This window comes from Terrapene carolina, unplaced genomic scaffold (assembly GCF_002925995.2).
Source record: "Terrapene carolina triunguis isolate 2854851 unplaced genomic scaffold, T_m_triunguis-2.0 Scaffold93, whole genome shotgun sequence".
Classification (NCBI taxonomy): domain Eukaryota; kingdom Metazoa; phylum Chordata; order Testudines; family Emydidae; genus Terrapene; species Terrapene triunguis.
In genome coordinates, this window is record NW_020664444.1 from 30725290 (window position 1) to 30738304 (window position 13015).

Sequence of the window (13015 nt, forward strand, 5' to 3'; positions counted from 1 at the left end):
ATGAACTCATTAGCTCACCTGGTCAGGTATTTGCTTGGATGTTTATAGGGAGCTGGAGGAGGGAAAGAAAACTGGCCTTTATGAAGACCGGGTCCTAAGTCTCCTGCTCACTTAGCCACTGGTACGTATATTAGACAGAGCTTTTGTTGAGAGGGGACAATATACATAGCAAGATACTTGAATATAATGAAGTCTCAGCAGACCACTTGTCTAGCCAGTCTGCTGTCCTATTTTGAGTCAAGGTTTCCTCTGTTCCCTGTGTACCTTGCTGTTCTGTTGATCTCAGTTGGTGATCATTGTACTGTGTTCTGAAGTGGAAAGACTGGTGGCCGTTGTCATTTTATCCTAGCTAATGTAACACTAGATGTTGTTTTTTCTTTTGCTGTGCCCAGTGATATTTTTTCAGTCATATTAAGAGTTCTCTGGCTGATATCTGTGGCAAAGAGTTCTCCAGGTTAGTGACAGGCTGCAAAGGAGAGAATTGCCTGTTATTGGTAAGTGGGGTGTCTTTCTAATTCCATCAAGTGTCCTTTCATTCTTGCATCAGGCTCAGGGGAGGAGTCAGCACCTGCCTGGCCTTCTGTCCCATGAATCATTCATGGGGCTCATCTCCAGCACTTTACAAACTAACCAATTCATCTTTCTTGCCATCCTCTCTCGGCTAACTCCTCTCCAAACTCGAGAGCAATTACTGAGAGAGGAAGGGAAGCAGGTGCTTTGCCCTGCATGGAGACCGTTTGTTCAGATTTGTTTTCAAGGCACCAGTGTTCAATCTTGACTGCTTCCAGAGTCAGTTGGACAAGGGCCTCATGTCATTTCAGAACTGCTGGGCGGGGCCAGGCCTTGCCTGCAAGGTGACAGCTGCACTTGTGACCTACATACTGGTTGACGGAGCCAAATGCCATGCAGAGCTATCCGGGGCTGTCAAGCAACACCCTAGCTTGCATCAGTTTCATAGAATTGTCCTTTAGTGCAGACTAGCCCAAGAAGACCTATTCTAATGGTGCTTTACTGGGAGGCAGTGTGGTCTGTGTTCATTACAATGGAAGGGACTCTGGGTTGGGGCAGGAATCTATTTCTAGTCTTGCCCTGGATCTGTAACTCTGTGCCTCAGTTTCCCCACTTGCAGAACCAGGATAAGGCTATTTGGGTCTGTGCACTGCAGTTAGGAGGGGTGATTGTGTAGACATAGCTGAGCTAGATTTGATCCAGTTTGAGGAAGAATAGTGGCAGCATGGGCAGTGGCTGCTTGATTAGGTATTAGAGGTTCACGGTGGGTGTGGCTTCACTGCTAGTACTTGACCAAAGCTAGCTCCCGTCTACACATGTGGCACTCGCACCTCTCAGTTGCAATGTAGTCAGATTCTGTGTATAAGGTGCTGGTTGAAAAGCACTAAAAGCTATGTATTGGGGGGGGGCAACAATTGTGAAAATAACCCCTAAGCCAGATTCAGTCCTGGAATAATCCTGGGCATGGCAGAGCAGGGATGAATTTGCCACCATCCCTGGTGGCCAAGAGTAAATGAGAGGAAAAGTAGCAGCTGCTTATGTCAGAGGCTGGCTATGGTGTGGTAGGATTCAGTGCTAAGGCAGTCAGGACAAGTGCAGAGATAAAGCAGTTATATTTTAATCCAGACTTGAAATAGGAAAATCCCAATAAATAACCTAAACTCTTATTTCAAGTATTCTTTGCTGCTTGTACATTAACATTCAAGTGAAAGCCGGCCCAACCACCCCCAGCTGCAGGGGATTCCTGGGTAACAGAAACTGGTCCTTCAGTTTTCCCTGCACCCATGAATGAGCACCAGGAAATGAGCTCTCAGCAGAGCTGCTGAGGGAGGGTCACCAAGGGCAGATACAAGGGCATCTGAGGCTAGACTAAGCCCCATGCCTGGCGATTTAGCTCTAGAGCTGGAGTGGCTGGTTCTGTGCTACTGACCAATGGTCTATTTAAAGAAGAGCCTACATAGTAATGTCACTCCTGCCTAGAGACCAGGGTTGAGCCAGAAGCTGCCTTCTGCCATGGACTCTGTTCCTCAGATCTTAGAAACACAAAGAGGATGTGAAGGAAGGGGGTGGGGTGAGCAGGCAGGCAAGAAGAGCTCTGCTCATGGAGCTGAGGAACAGAGAGCGCAGAGTTGTAAGTACAGCAGCAAATGCCACCAGCTGCTGGGAGTTCCCACCCTGTATGGGAGAAAGGGGACAGGTTCCCCCCACCAACCCAACCTCAGCAGCTGCTGCATCACAGAATGGTGGGGGTGCTCACATAGACCAGGATAAATCCTAGATGGATTAGAGCTGTATCAGCCCCTCTCCCAGAGTCCAGCTCTGCCTGCAGGGTTATCGGGGAGAGAGATGGCTAGAATTCACCAGCAGAATCCCAGGGCTTTGGTGGGAGGGAAGTGAACAATTCAGTTCCTGAGGAATGGCCGGCAGGTAGGCAAAGCCCTGAGCTTCTACCCCAGGAAGGTGGAGATGAAGACACTCGTGTCCAAGTTGAGGGTGGCATGCCACCAGCGATCAGGGAAATACAGCACCTGCAGAGGAGACAGAAGCAGGGGAAGGAGAGATGCTTGCCTGGTCCTTCACTGGCTGTGCAGCCTTGATACAGCTGCCCTCTTGCATGGGCTCTACCTGTTGAAATCGGCTGGCAGCCTGGGCTGTCAACTGTGACCTGAGCTTCCAGTGAGAGCTCCTCTGAGGCTGACTGGCCACTTGCCTACATCATAATGCCTCTGAATAGGCCTGTCCACTCCATAGCAAGGATTAAGGGTGGGACAGTGGCAGGCTGAGTCAGAGGGAGCTGTGCGGACTCCAGCTCCCCCAGGCATTGTGGTTTAGCCTCTGCGTCCTTATAGGTTCTAGGCAAGGGCCACATGCTCTGTTTAGTGCTCAGAACTAGAGGGTCATAGTTAAAGCAAGGGCAGTGCTCAGTGTGTCATTTCTCCGAGCAGATGCTGGGCCTTAATCACAAGCCCAGCCTCCCTATTCATTCACCAGCTGGCTTCTGCACTTACCCCCCTGCCCCCCACCATTGCAGGGTCCCTCCTTTCTGACCATCCCTGCCTCCTGGGAGTGGCATTCAATCTGCAGCCAGTGCTGTCTGGATGCTGCTACTCACACTTGTCCTGTATCAGACTAGGACCCTCTGTTGGCAGTGTATACACTCCCAAGCCCCTTTCAATTGCTGGTGCTCCATGGCTCTAGAGCAGTGGTTCACACAGGCCTCAGCCCTCCCCTGCGAGAAGGCTCATCAGATCTTGTGCTGCAGAAAGCTGCTGCTTGCTCCCACATATAAGCAAGCTTCTACAGCTAGGCTAGGCCAAAATCATCCCAGAAGTCACTCCCATTGGCTTCAGTGGAAGACAGCCAGTAGCCCCCACCCTCTTATTACAACCTGGAGGCTGATGGCTGCTAAGGACTTTATCACTATGGAGTTTGCACAGAAGGCACTGTGATACTATGGCGAGGGGATCTCCAGTGAGTTGGTGGCTGGTTATTAGGGGTATCACGTGGCTGCGACCGCTCCTTGCTGTTCCTCTGTGGTGTCTCTACCCATTTGATTTGCCCTGAAAACAGGCCCCTGCTGAGAGCTGGGTATTTACTCATTGGCACACAGCCTTGCTGATGTGCTGCTCTTCGTGGGCTCTGGCTGGACTTTTATCCCATTTTATTTAGACTGAGATTTGTGTGGGCACCAAACAATGGCTGTACCTCACCCAAAGGGCCACAGGTGCTCTCAGTGGCTTAGTAGAGAGACACTGACCGCTGACTGCATCCTGTGATAATCTACATGCCCGCAAAGGCAACCGGGAATAGTTTTATGCAGAGTTAATGAGGGAATACTGCCCCAGAGCTGTAGACTGTGTGACTGCAATTCGAGAGAGGGGCCAGTTGGTGTCCTGAGGCCCACGGCTCTTCTCTTTGCCGTCCCCGGCACTACAGCTGGGCTATAGCCAGCTGGCAGGGTGGGCGAGAACACAGCTATTTCTGCTCCTGCACACAGCTTGCTAACGGTGCCGAATGTGCAACTCCCAGTGGCAATGCCGCCCAACACAAGGGGGCCAGGGTAGTGGACAGGCTACGCAGCAGGTCACTCCTACGTCACTTGTTCACGCACACCAGCGTGGAGGCAGCTCCTCTGGGGGCAGGGCAAGTCTCCCATCTCTGAGCCTTCGTTTCCCGATCTGTAAAAGGGAATTACTGATACTGACCTCCTCCCGAGCTAGGGCGTGTGGCTGAATTCTTTAGTGGGTGTGCATATGTATTTATAAAGTGCTTTGAGCTCCTCTAACAGATGGGACTAAAGAGGGCCAAAATGCAATGTCATAACATTCAGGGTTTCTTTATGGCACCCCTCCCCCTAGTTTTTGAACGCCTCAGCATTCCCAAGTGAGCCCTACCACAGTCCCAGGGGGTAGGAAGTGCTGTCCGCATTTCCCAGCTGAGGCCCCGAGAGACTGAGACGTGTGTAATGTCAGATAGCCAGCTAGGAACAGATGCCATCCCTGACATGTACCTGGCAGGCCCCCATCACCACAGTATCTGAGCACCTTGCAATCTCTGATGTATTTCCCCTCCCCCGAGAGGCTACAGGACTTGCCCAGCTTCACACAGGATGCCTTGAGCAGAGCAGGAAATCGAACCCCAATCTCCCAAATCCTGGGCTAGTGCCCAACCCACTGGCCCATCCTTCCTCTCTCTGCTGAGCTTTAATCCAACACTTCTCTTTGCACATTTACCGGCTGGCTCTTGAGCTCTGCTCCCCCTTCTGGCCTGGCTGGGCACTGCCTGGAACTCTCAACGGTTTTCTCCCCTGTCCCACCCGTGACACCTCCCAGCCTGCCTCCCCCATGGTAATGCCTGCATCAGGGGACTGGTGCCCCTCCAGCCCAGCCCCGGGGACTGGTGCCCCTCCAGCCCAGCCCCTGCTCCTGTGACAGCCTGCCTTCTGTCTGGTGTGCATGCCTGGTCACCGTGCAGCCTGGCTCTGGTGCAGAGGTGCTGGCGTTGGGATTCCTGGTCCTCTGACAGCCTGGCTTCAGTACTGGGGTTCCTGGATCCCATCCCAGACACTGTGGTGTCAGGGTCCCTGCTGCTTGTGCAGCACCAGAGAATCTTCCCCCCCTCTGCTCTCTCTGGACACAAAGCCCCTGGCGTTCCAAGCTGATGCACTCCACAGTCCCTTGAGCAGCTGCAGCAGGGGGTGGGCTGGCTGGCTCACTGGGCCCCGGGGTGCAGGACTGACCTCGCCAGGGTGAATGGTGCACTCCACAGGGCGGTCCTCCGGCAGCAGAAATGGGTATGTGTCCAGCAGCCAGGCTAGAGTTGTCTTGTTGGGGTGGAACTCGGGGGTTTTCTCGGGGGGATAGAGAAACCAGCGCTGCAAAGAGAGGGGCTCTTAGCAAACACCCCGCTCTGCCTAGCAGCGGGTCCCCTTTCACTGCAGACCTGAAAATCTCTACTTCCCTGCAGGGTGGGCTCCCTCTTCCTCCCCACTCATGGGTGCACCCCTCTTCCCTACCCCCAAAGCCCAGCAGTTCCCCTTCTTCCCTCCCCTCTTGGAAAGGATGTGAGGGTGGCTGTCTAAGGGGAACTGCTAGGGCTCTTCCAGATGCCCCTATGAGGGTCACAACTGAACAGGAACCTCATTCCCTGATTGCAAGGTCTCTGGGGTATGGACTGTTGTCTTGTTCTGTGTGCGTACAGCACCTAGCACAGTGGGGTCCAGGACTGTACATACTGTTTTGCCACAGGGGCCACCAAGGAACCTCCACCGCTGGCCCTCAGTGTGTACAAGTGGCCAGGTGCATTATGGGGAAATATCCCATTCCTCCAAAGCCTCAGGACTCAGCCACTTGCAGCAGACAGCACCCTAGGCCGAAGGGATCATGAGTCCTCTCTGGCCTGGCACAGTCTATGCTCCGCTGCCTGGATCAAATCCCCACTTTGCTAGGAGGGTGCTCTGCTCCACAGCAGGGCCATGGACGGGGAAACATCTGGTTTTTCCAGGGTCCGTAAATCAATCCACTCCCCACCCAGCTCTCACCTTCCGGCCGAAGATCACCTCCGAGTAACCCGGGCCGTGCCAGTGAAAGGGAACCCCAGAACCGGCACCTGTGGGCAAACAGACCAGAGATGGGATCAGATGGACCATGCCTGGTTAGGCCATCGCTTCTGGGCTGACGTGTCCATCTAAGCCTGGGAAGGATTCCCCTACAGTCCATTCCTTCCCCCTGCCCTCATCTCTTTCCAGGTTGGTACTGACCGGCGATCCCAAAGCTGTAGGCCTCGCTGGTGCCTGGAATCCGGAACGGCGGCGGCATGTATTTCTGGAAGAGGGAGCCCCACTCGGTGAAGTTATTGTCTCCAAAGAAATAGAGTGTCTCTGGTGAGGGGAGAAAGAGACATCGGTAACCCCCAGAGAGCACAAGCCCTGGTCTGTCTGGGCATGCAGGCTGGGGAGGGAAGCACAACCCCGGCCAGGAGGCAGCCCCTAGGAATCCACCCAGAACTGGATTCCTCAGCCACACGGATGAATCTGAGGCAGAGCACTAAAGAGGGTGCATGGAGAGCCTGAACAGGGGAGCCCTCTACTCACCACTGCCCAGGGAGGCCAGGTCCTGAGGCTCCAGCAGGTGCTCCACGTACTCCTGGAATGGCACGTCCACTGCGAGGGAGGAGAGAGTTCACGGCTGCCCTTCCCCAAGGTGTGTGACCTACCTTCCCAGCCAGGGCCGAGGGGACACAGCAGGGCTCTCACACTCCACCCTCCTCCAGCTCATTCCCCCCGCAGAGCCACAGCCCAGCAGCCTGGAAGTCCCTGTTGTCCTGCCAATGAGCAACATTGAAACCCTCCCCCCTGGCCCAAGTGCAATGCTAGAGCTCCGGGACTAAGTGCTGTTGTGTCCAGTTCACAGCTGGAGAAACCGAGGCACAGCGAAGGCCAGCGACTTGCCCAAGAGCACAGAGTGGGGTTTTGGCCAGGAAGAGAGAGGAGGCAAAGGAGCAAGGCTGGCTTATTGTGTTCCCTGGACAACGAAATCCAGGGCCTCAGGCAAGATCTTCTGTCACCAACCAGCCATGGCAGCAGGAAGGGAGGCATTGGCTGAGGCCAAGCAGACAGGCATTGTCTGTCCCCTCTTTGCCCCCCACGTCTGTCTGGAGCAGCCCCCCACCGCACAGCCAGCCCAGTGAGAGTGCAGCTCAGCGCATGTGCCCTGGAGCCAAGCCCCGCACCTTTACGGTAGGAGTAGGTGTTGGCAGTGCTGAGACGCACCAGGCGGTCCCCGAACTCTGCCAGCAGCTTGTTCCTCGTGCAGAGCGCCTGGAATTCCTGCAAGCACAGAGCAGAGGTGACAAGGGCCCTGGGAAGGCAGAGGTGCTTGGAGCGTGGCCTGGGGGGGGGGGGCCCGCGCAGCGACAGGACAGCCCTCCTCTCTCTAGATCTGGCTTTCGAGCTACTAGCGAAAGAAGATGGCTGTTCTTGTTCCCAAATCCAATTGGACACAGACCAATGCAGAGATGCCCTGGGGCTGGTCCAGTTGCCACCATGGGATGGAGCTTCCTGCTTAAGAATGGATCCTGGGGGGGTGCTCCAGAATCCATCGGAGGGGAAGGGGGGAGGGGAACTCTCCTCCCCTCCCCTCCCAAATGGATTCCCTGGGTTACTCTGACGGTCTCCACTCAGAACCCACCCCAGCTCAACTCTCTCACCACTTCCCATCACCCTGCAGCCATGTGACTGAGAAGGGAGTGTCAGTATCAGTAGAAGTCATGGCGTCCCCTACTGTCAATCCCCACTTTTGGCAGAAGTTACTCCCAGCCAGATACGGAGCATGTGCCTGGCTGCCAGGAGGGCAAACATGGCTACTAAGCCTGGTCCGGGGGAAAGGCCAGAGAGGCTCCAAGGGGCTGTTTCCCTACATACAATGAGATGCCTCAGGCTGGAGGGGCACATCACAGCCGGGAGCATGTAGCACTTACCGAGTTGTCCGTGATCCCCTGGATAACAACAGGCCTGGAAAAGGCATATCTGGAAAACACAGAGGGAAATTAAACACTTTCCTGGCTCCTTGGGACCTGGCACATTCTACATACCCAGCTCACTCCCATCAGAGCCCTTGGTTAACAGTACTAGTGTTAGCTGCAGTGAAACTCAGCTGTTACCACCTCTGCAACAGATTTGTGACCGATACATGGGCTGAGCTGTTCAGTGCTCAGACTCAAATTCTTTGCACCTTCAGTGGCAGTGGGTGGGCAAGTGAGGACAGCCACAATCACAGACCATCTCAAGGGCAGATCTAGGTCATGGGACCTCCGGGGGCGAGGAGAGATATCTGTGCAGGCAGCATGGGTCAGCAGGGGGCTAATGGAGAAGCTGGGCTTGTGGGACTTGCTATGGGAGTCACTTCTCTTCCTAGCAGCAGACGGAAAGCTCTGATCAGATTCTGTTGTATGGTCACTGATCTGCAAGTTGCCTGCTGACAGAGAACCCCATTCCTAACTGGTTCCAAGGTATCCAGCACCCCTGTGGGTGCCATGAGATTTCCACAATGACCTGTGCATAGCTAGGACCCTGTGGAGTCATGTCGAGGGGAAGACCCCAGAGAATCCCCCTCCCTCCCCCAGTAATAGCCATGCTGGTTGCATGCAGTGCTGGGTACAGGAAAGGGGCTGGTCGAGCCCCGGAGAGCAAAGCAAGCAGCACACCTACTGGTCTATGAACTGGGAGTAGGTCAGCGAAGCATCTCTCCTCTCCACAGTGCAGTGGTCTTCTTCCATCAGAGCCAAGTACTTGTTCGTCAGCCTGGGGTGGGGAAAAGGACAGAGCCCTCGGCGTCAATCACTGCCAGGCTGAGCATTTCCCAGCAAGTGACATCAGCCCCGGAAGGATCAGCAACCCAAGCAGGGGGAGATCGGACCTGGTCACTGCCAACTCCCTTCCCCTCTAACCCAGAGACACTAACTCCGACATCGGGGTCAGTGCCAAGGGTTGCAATAGCAATGGAAAGAGGCCTGGGGAATTTGTCAGATTTCTCAGTGGGGAGCTGTCAATAACAGCTCCGTAGGGGCAGCCACTTTAAAGGAGGAACAAAATATTCTAGTCAGCCCCTTGCAGATGGCAGGAGGGGCACTGATTGTCCCATTGGTCCGTTGTGATAAGTAACAAGGCTGTAAGCCCAGTTCTCTCTCCATGGCAACTCCAAGCTAGGTCTGCTCTCCCCTAGGGAATGCCTGGTCTGAGTCCGTTCACGGGAGGTTGCTGACCCTCCAAGCATCTGCTCCTTCAATCAACTGGCTAAGACCTAGGCTAAGAACAGAGGTAGCAACGGTTCCACCCCAATGCACACTGTGTCTAGGGCATTAGATACTGCCAATGTGCGGGGATGGACTGTGTTCTTATGGGCCTTTTCAATCTTAGATCTGTTCAAACTAAACCAAGCTCCGTGGCTGGGGAGAAGGAGAAAGAATTCAAGAGCCTCACCTAATATATAAGAATATAAGAACGGCCACACTGGGTCAGACCAATGGTCCATCTAGCCCAGTATCCTGTCTTCCGACACTGGCCAATGCCAGGTGCTTTAGAGGGAATGAACACAACAGGTAATCATCAAGTGATCCATCCTCTGTTGCCCATTTCCAGCTTCTGGCAAATGGAGGCTAGGGACACCATCCCTGCCCATCCTGGCTTATAGCTATTGATGGACCTATCCTCCATGAACCTATCTAGTTCTTTTGTAAACCCTATTATAGTCTTGGCCTTCACAACATCTTCTGGCAAGGAGTTCCACAGGTTGACTGTGCGTTGGGTGAAGAAATGCCTTGTGTTTGTTTTAAACCTGATGCCTATTAATTTCATTTGGTGACCCCCTAGTGCTTGTGTTATGAGAAGGAGTAAATAACACTTATTTACTTTCTCCACACCAGTCATGATTTTATAGACCTCTATCATATCCCCCCTTAGTCGTCTCTTTTCCAAGCTGAAAGGTCCCAGTCTTATTAATTTCTCCTCATACGGAAGCTGTTCCATACCTCTAATCATTTTGGTTGCCCTTTTCTGAACCTTTTCCAATTCCAATATATCTTTTTTGAGCTGGGGTGACCACATCTGCATGCAATATTCAAGATGGATTTATATAGAGACAATATGATATTTTCTGTCTTATTATCTATCCCTTTACTAATGATTCCCAACATTCTGTTTGCTTGAGTGCCGCTGCACATTGAATGTGGGGTAGGGGGATGTGGAGAAATCCTTCCCCACATAAGCCATTTCAAAATGCCATCATTCCCCGTTTCGTTAAACCCTGGCCAGATTTCCTCCTTTTATTTCTAAACCTACCTTCTCTCTGCCTTTGACATCTCCACAAGAGCACTCGGCATTATACGCTCAATAACGCTTTGAGTTTCTCCAGTGCCTTGCTCCCAGCCACTTCACATTCATGAATTGATCCTCACAACGCCCCAGGAGGCAGGGAAATCCCATTATCATGATCAACAATTTGAGAAACTGAGGCACGGAATGGATAAGCTACCTGCCTGTGGTTATAGTGCGAATCAGTGGCAGAACCAAGACCATAGCCCAGGTTTCCCGATCCTTAGTACTTCACTCTACTCCCTAGGCAACTCTGCCTCTAGCTGAGCCATCTAGGCAGAGCTAGTTCTCCTGACACAAGCCAAGACCATGCCTGGGGGAAAAGGTGATCAACGGCCTGCTTACAAAACGCTAAGCAGTCAACAACAGATCCTCCTTTCAGGATACAAACCTCCAGGTAATATATAATTCTCCAGCTGTCAGGAGACAAGCAGAATGCAGTAAAGATCAGAGTGGCGAGGTATTGACATTGTGATAAGTAGGACCTGGTTCTTTCAGCACTGGAGGTTTCCCTGACCACCTCTCATGAGTCAACATAGCATTCTGCATGGCAGCACATCCATTGAGGGAACGTGGACCAGACCTGACACTTTAGATCCCAGAAGAGATTGAGAAAATACTTGTGTGCATGGGTTGCCTACTTACCAGCCCCCATTTCCTTCCAGGTAATCTAAGTCTCCAGGCAGCGACAATGGGATGTAGAGGAGAAGGAATTGCCACCACGATCCCATCTGCCTCCAGCAGCCCTCTGCCATGTGGGGGTGTCAGATTCTCTCAGAGAAGCAGGCTAGAAAAGCTAGGGAGAGAACAGTGCAGGACAGGATGTTGAAGGCTCTAATATACCCTAATGCCAGCAGGGGAACCAATCCAGCTGTTGGCTCACTTCTGGCTCTTTCCCTTCCATCTCCTCTCTGAATTTAACCCCCCACCCCAGCTCTACGCTAATACCTGCTGTATCCCTATCTGACCCTTTAACTCTCCTCCCTCGCCCTGCATGTATCGCCTCCCACATCCCAGGGCCCCTCCAGCCCCTACCACCACGCCTCAGCTCAGCTCTCTCTCTGTGTGCGGCTGCAGATGCCGGCAAGTCTCAGCCTAGAGCATCCCCCCTCCCCCCATTGCATTCTGGGAGCTGTATTCCAGGCATGTCACAGCCTCCCCCCCCCCCCCCCCCGGGACTCGCGCGCACCGACGCCTTTCAGCACCACCGGGCAGGGTGGCTGTGAAGGCCACGTGCTGCTGCGTGGGCTGGTGGCCTGCGGACTACATTACCCAGCAGGCATCTGGGAGACACTTCCATTCGTGGTCCCTCAAAGGGGTGAAAGGGGAAGAGAGGCTGATGCCGCGTGCTGCTATTGGACAGGTGGCCTGGTGACTACATTACCCAGCAGCCATTGACAAACGTCCCCAGCCGCTAACCCACATCTAGTCTCAGAGCCGGAAATGGGCTAAACCAAGAGCCCATCCTCCCACAGGCCAAACACCCCTGCTCAGCAGGGGGGATTTCATGGTTCAGGCCTAGCTCCTCCTGCTTTGCACCCCTCTAGCCTGTGTTCTGCCCCATTGACTCTTCCCCTCCTATGTATGTGCTTGTGCTCCCCCCCCTTTCCACCTGGCTTTCTTAGGCTGACCCCAGCCTGGATCAGTACAAGCACAAGCTAGTTGGTTGCTGCTGCTTCTTCCCTCCTATGCTGGGCCAGCATGGCAAGGGGCTAGAGGAAGGATGTCAAGAACTTGTGGCTGTGAAAGTATTTAGGGGGCCCAAGGATGGAGGATTCTGTTCAAGAAGAGCAGGAGCCTAGGATGTGCTCCTGCCAGCATCCACAAAAGAGAGAGGTGGTGTGGTTGTGCAGGAGGCTCATCAAGAAGCACAGATAACTTGAAAGTCGGTACAATGTGGGTCATGCTAATCAGGGTTTCAATGCAGGTGCTCATTGGGCAGGTTGTACAAGTTTATGACCCTGAGGACAGGGTGGTAGCATCTGCTCCAAAGGGGCATCCCCCCCCCGTGTATTCTAGCCAATTTGGGGGCCTTTATAGCTGTATAGTTGGCATTTTCAAAGCACTGTATAAGCATTCATTCTTAACTGGTTCCCTTTGAAAGTAGTTTGATACTTAGGCCCATTTAACAGATTGGGGAAAATGGAGGCTTGGGGAAGTTAAGTGACTTGTTTAAGCACATACACCAGGGTGGTGACTCCTGACTCCTAGCTCTGGGACTAAGTAGATTCTGCTCAGCCCAAGGCATCAGTCTCAGCTCCCCAGATTCTCCAGGAACAAGAGGATGTTCAGCTGAAATCACAAGTGAATTGGTGAATTAATCAGGACTGTTCCCTAAGTCTCCAGAGGCTGGTGCCTTATTCATTATGAAGCATGCAATCTGTCTGATTTTCCTTTTCCAGAGGAAATTGCAGGTTACCTTATGCTCAGCATTTAGGGGCTGGGCTGGGGAATCGGGTTAAAAACTCCCTTTCCCAAGAATTGTTGACTATTAGACTGTGGTCAGGACTGATCATTAGACTCCTTTCCACAAGGAGAATCAGCCAAGATGCTATGCACATGCAGCCAGAGCTGAACAAAGCAGGGTTCTTGGATGTATTCAATGTGGGCAGCTGCATACAAACAAGTGACTCACTG

The 13015-nt window shown here is 53.1% G+C and overlaps 1 protein-coding gene across 1 annotated transcript; it reads right to left on the bottom strand.

Annotated features, from left to right (window-relative positions):
- Window positions 1–1553: 1553 nt before the first annotated feature.
- On the bottom strand, window positions 1554–11275 carry JMJD8 (jumonji domain containing 8). The gene is made up of 9 exons (XM_026650711.2): window positions 11024–11275; window positions 8717–8809; window positions 7987–8035; window positions 7240–7336; window positions 6602–6670; window positions 6269–6388; window positions 6050–6117; window positions 5249–5383; window positions 1554–2537 (listed from the first exon to the last, which is right to left on the bottom strand). Exons 1-9 carry the CDS (start codon window positions 11131–11133, stop codon window positions 2457–2459), a joined length of 822 nt encoding a protein of 273 aa, XP_026506496.1. The 5' UTR covers window positions 11134–11275; the 3' UTR covers window positions 1554–2456.
- Window positions 11276–13015: the final 1740 nt, after the last annotated feature.

Coding starts and splice junctions, on each gene's coding strand:
- JMJD8 (XM_026650711.2), bottom strand. CDS start 11,133: ATGGCAGAGGGCTGCTGGAGGCAGATGGGATCGTGGTGGCAATTCCTT. Junction 8,036..8,716: donor TACTCCCAGTTCATAGACCA/GTAGGTGTGCTG, acceptor TGTGTTTTCCAG/ATATGCCTTTTCCAGGCCTG. Junction 5,384..6,049: donor AGGTGATCTTCGGCCGGAAG/GTGAGAGCTGGG, acceptor CTCTCTTTGCAG/CGCTGGTTTCTCTATCCCCC.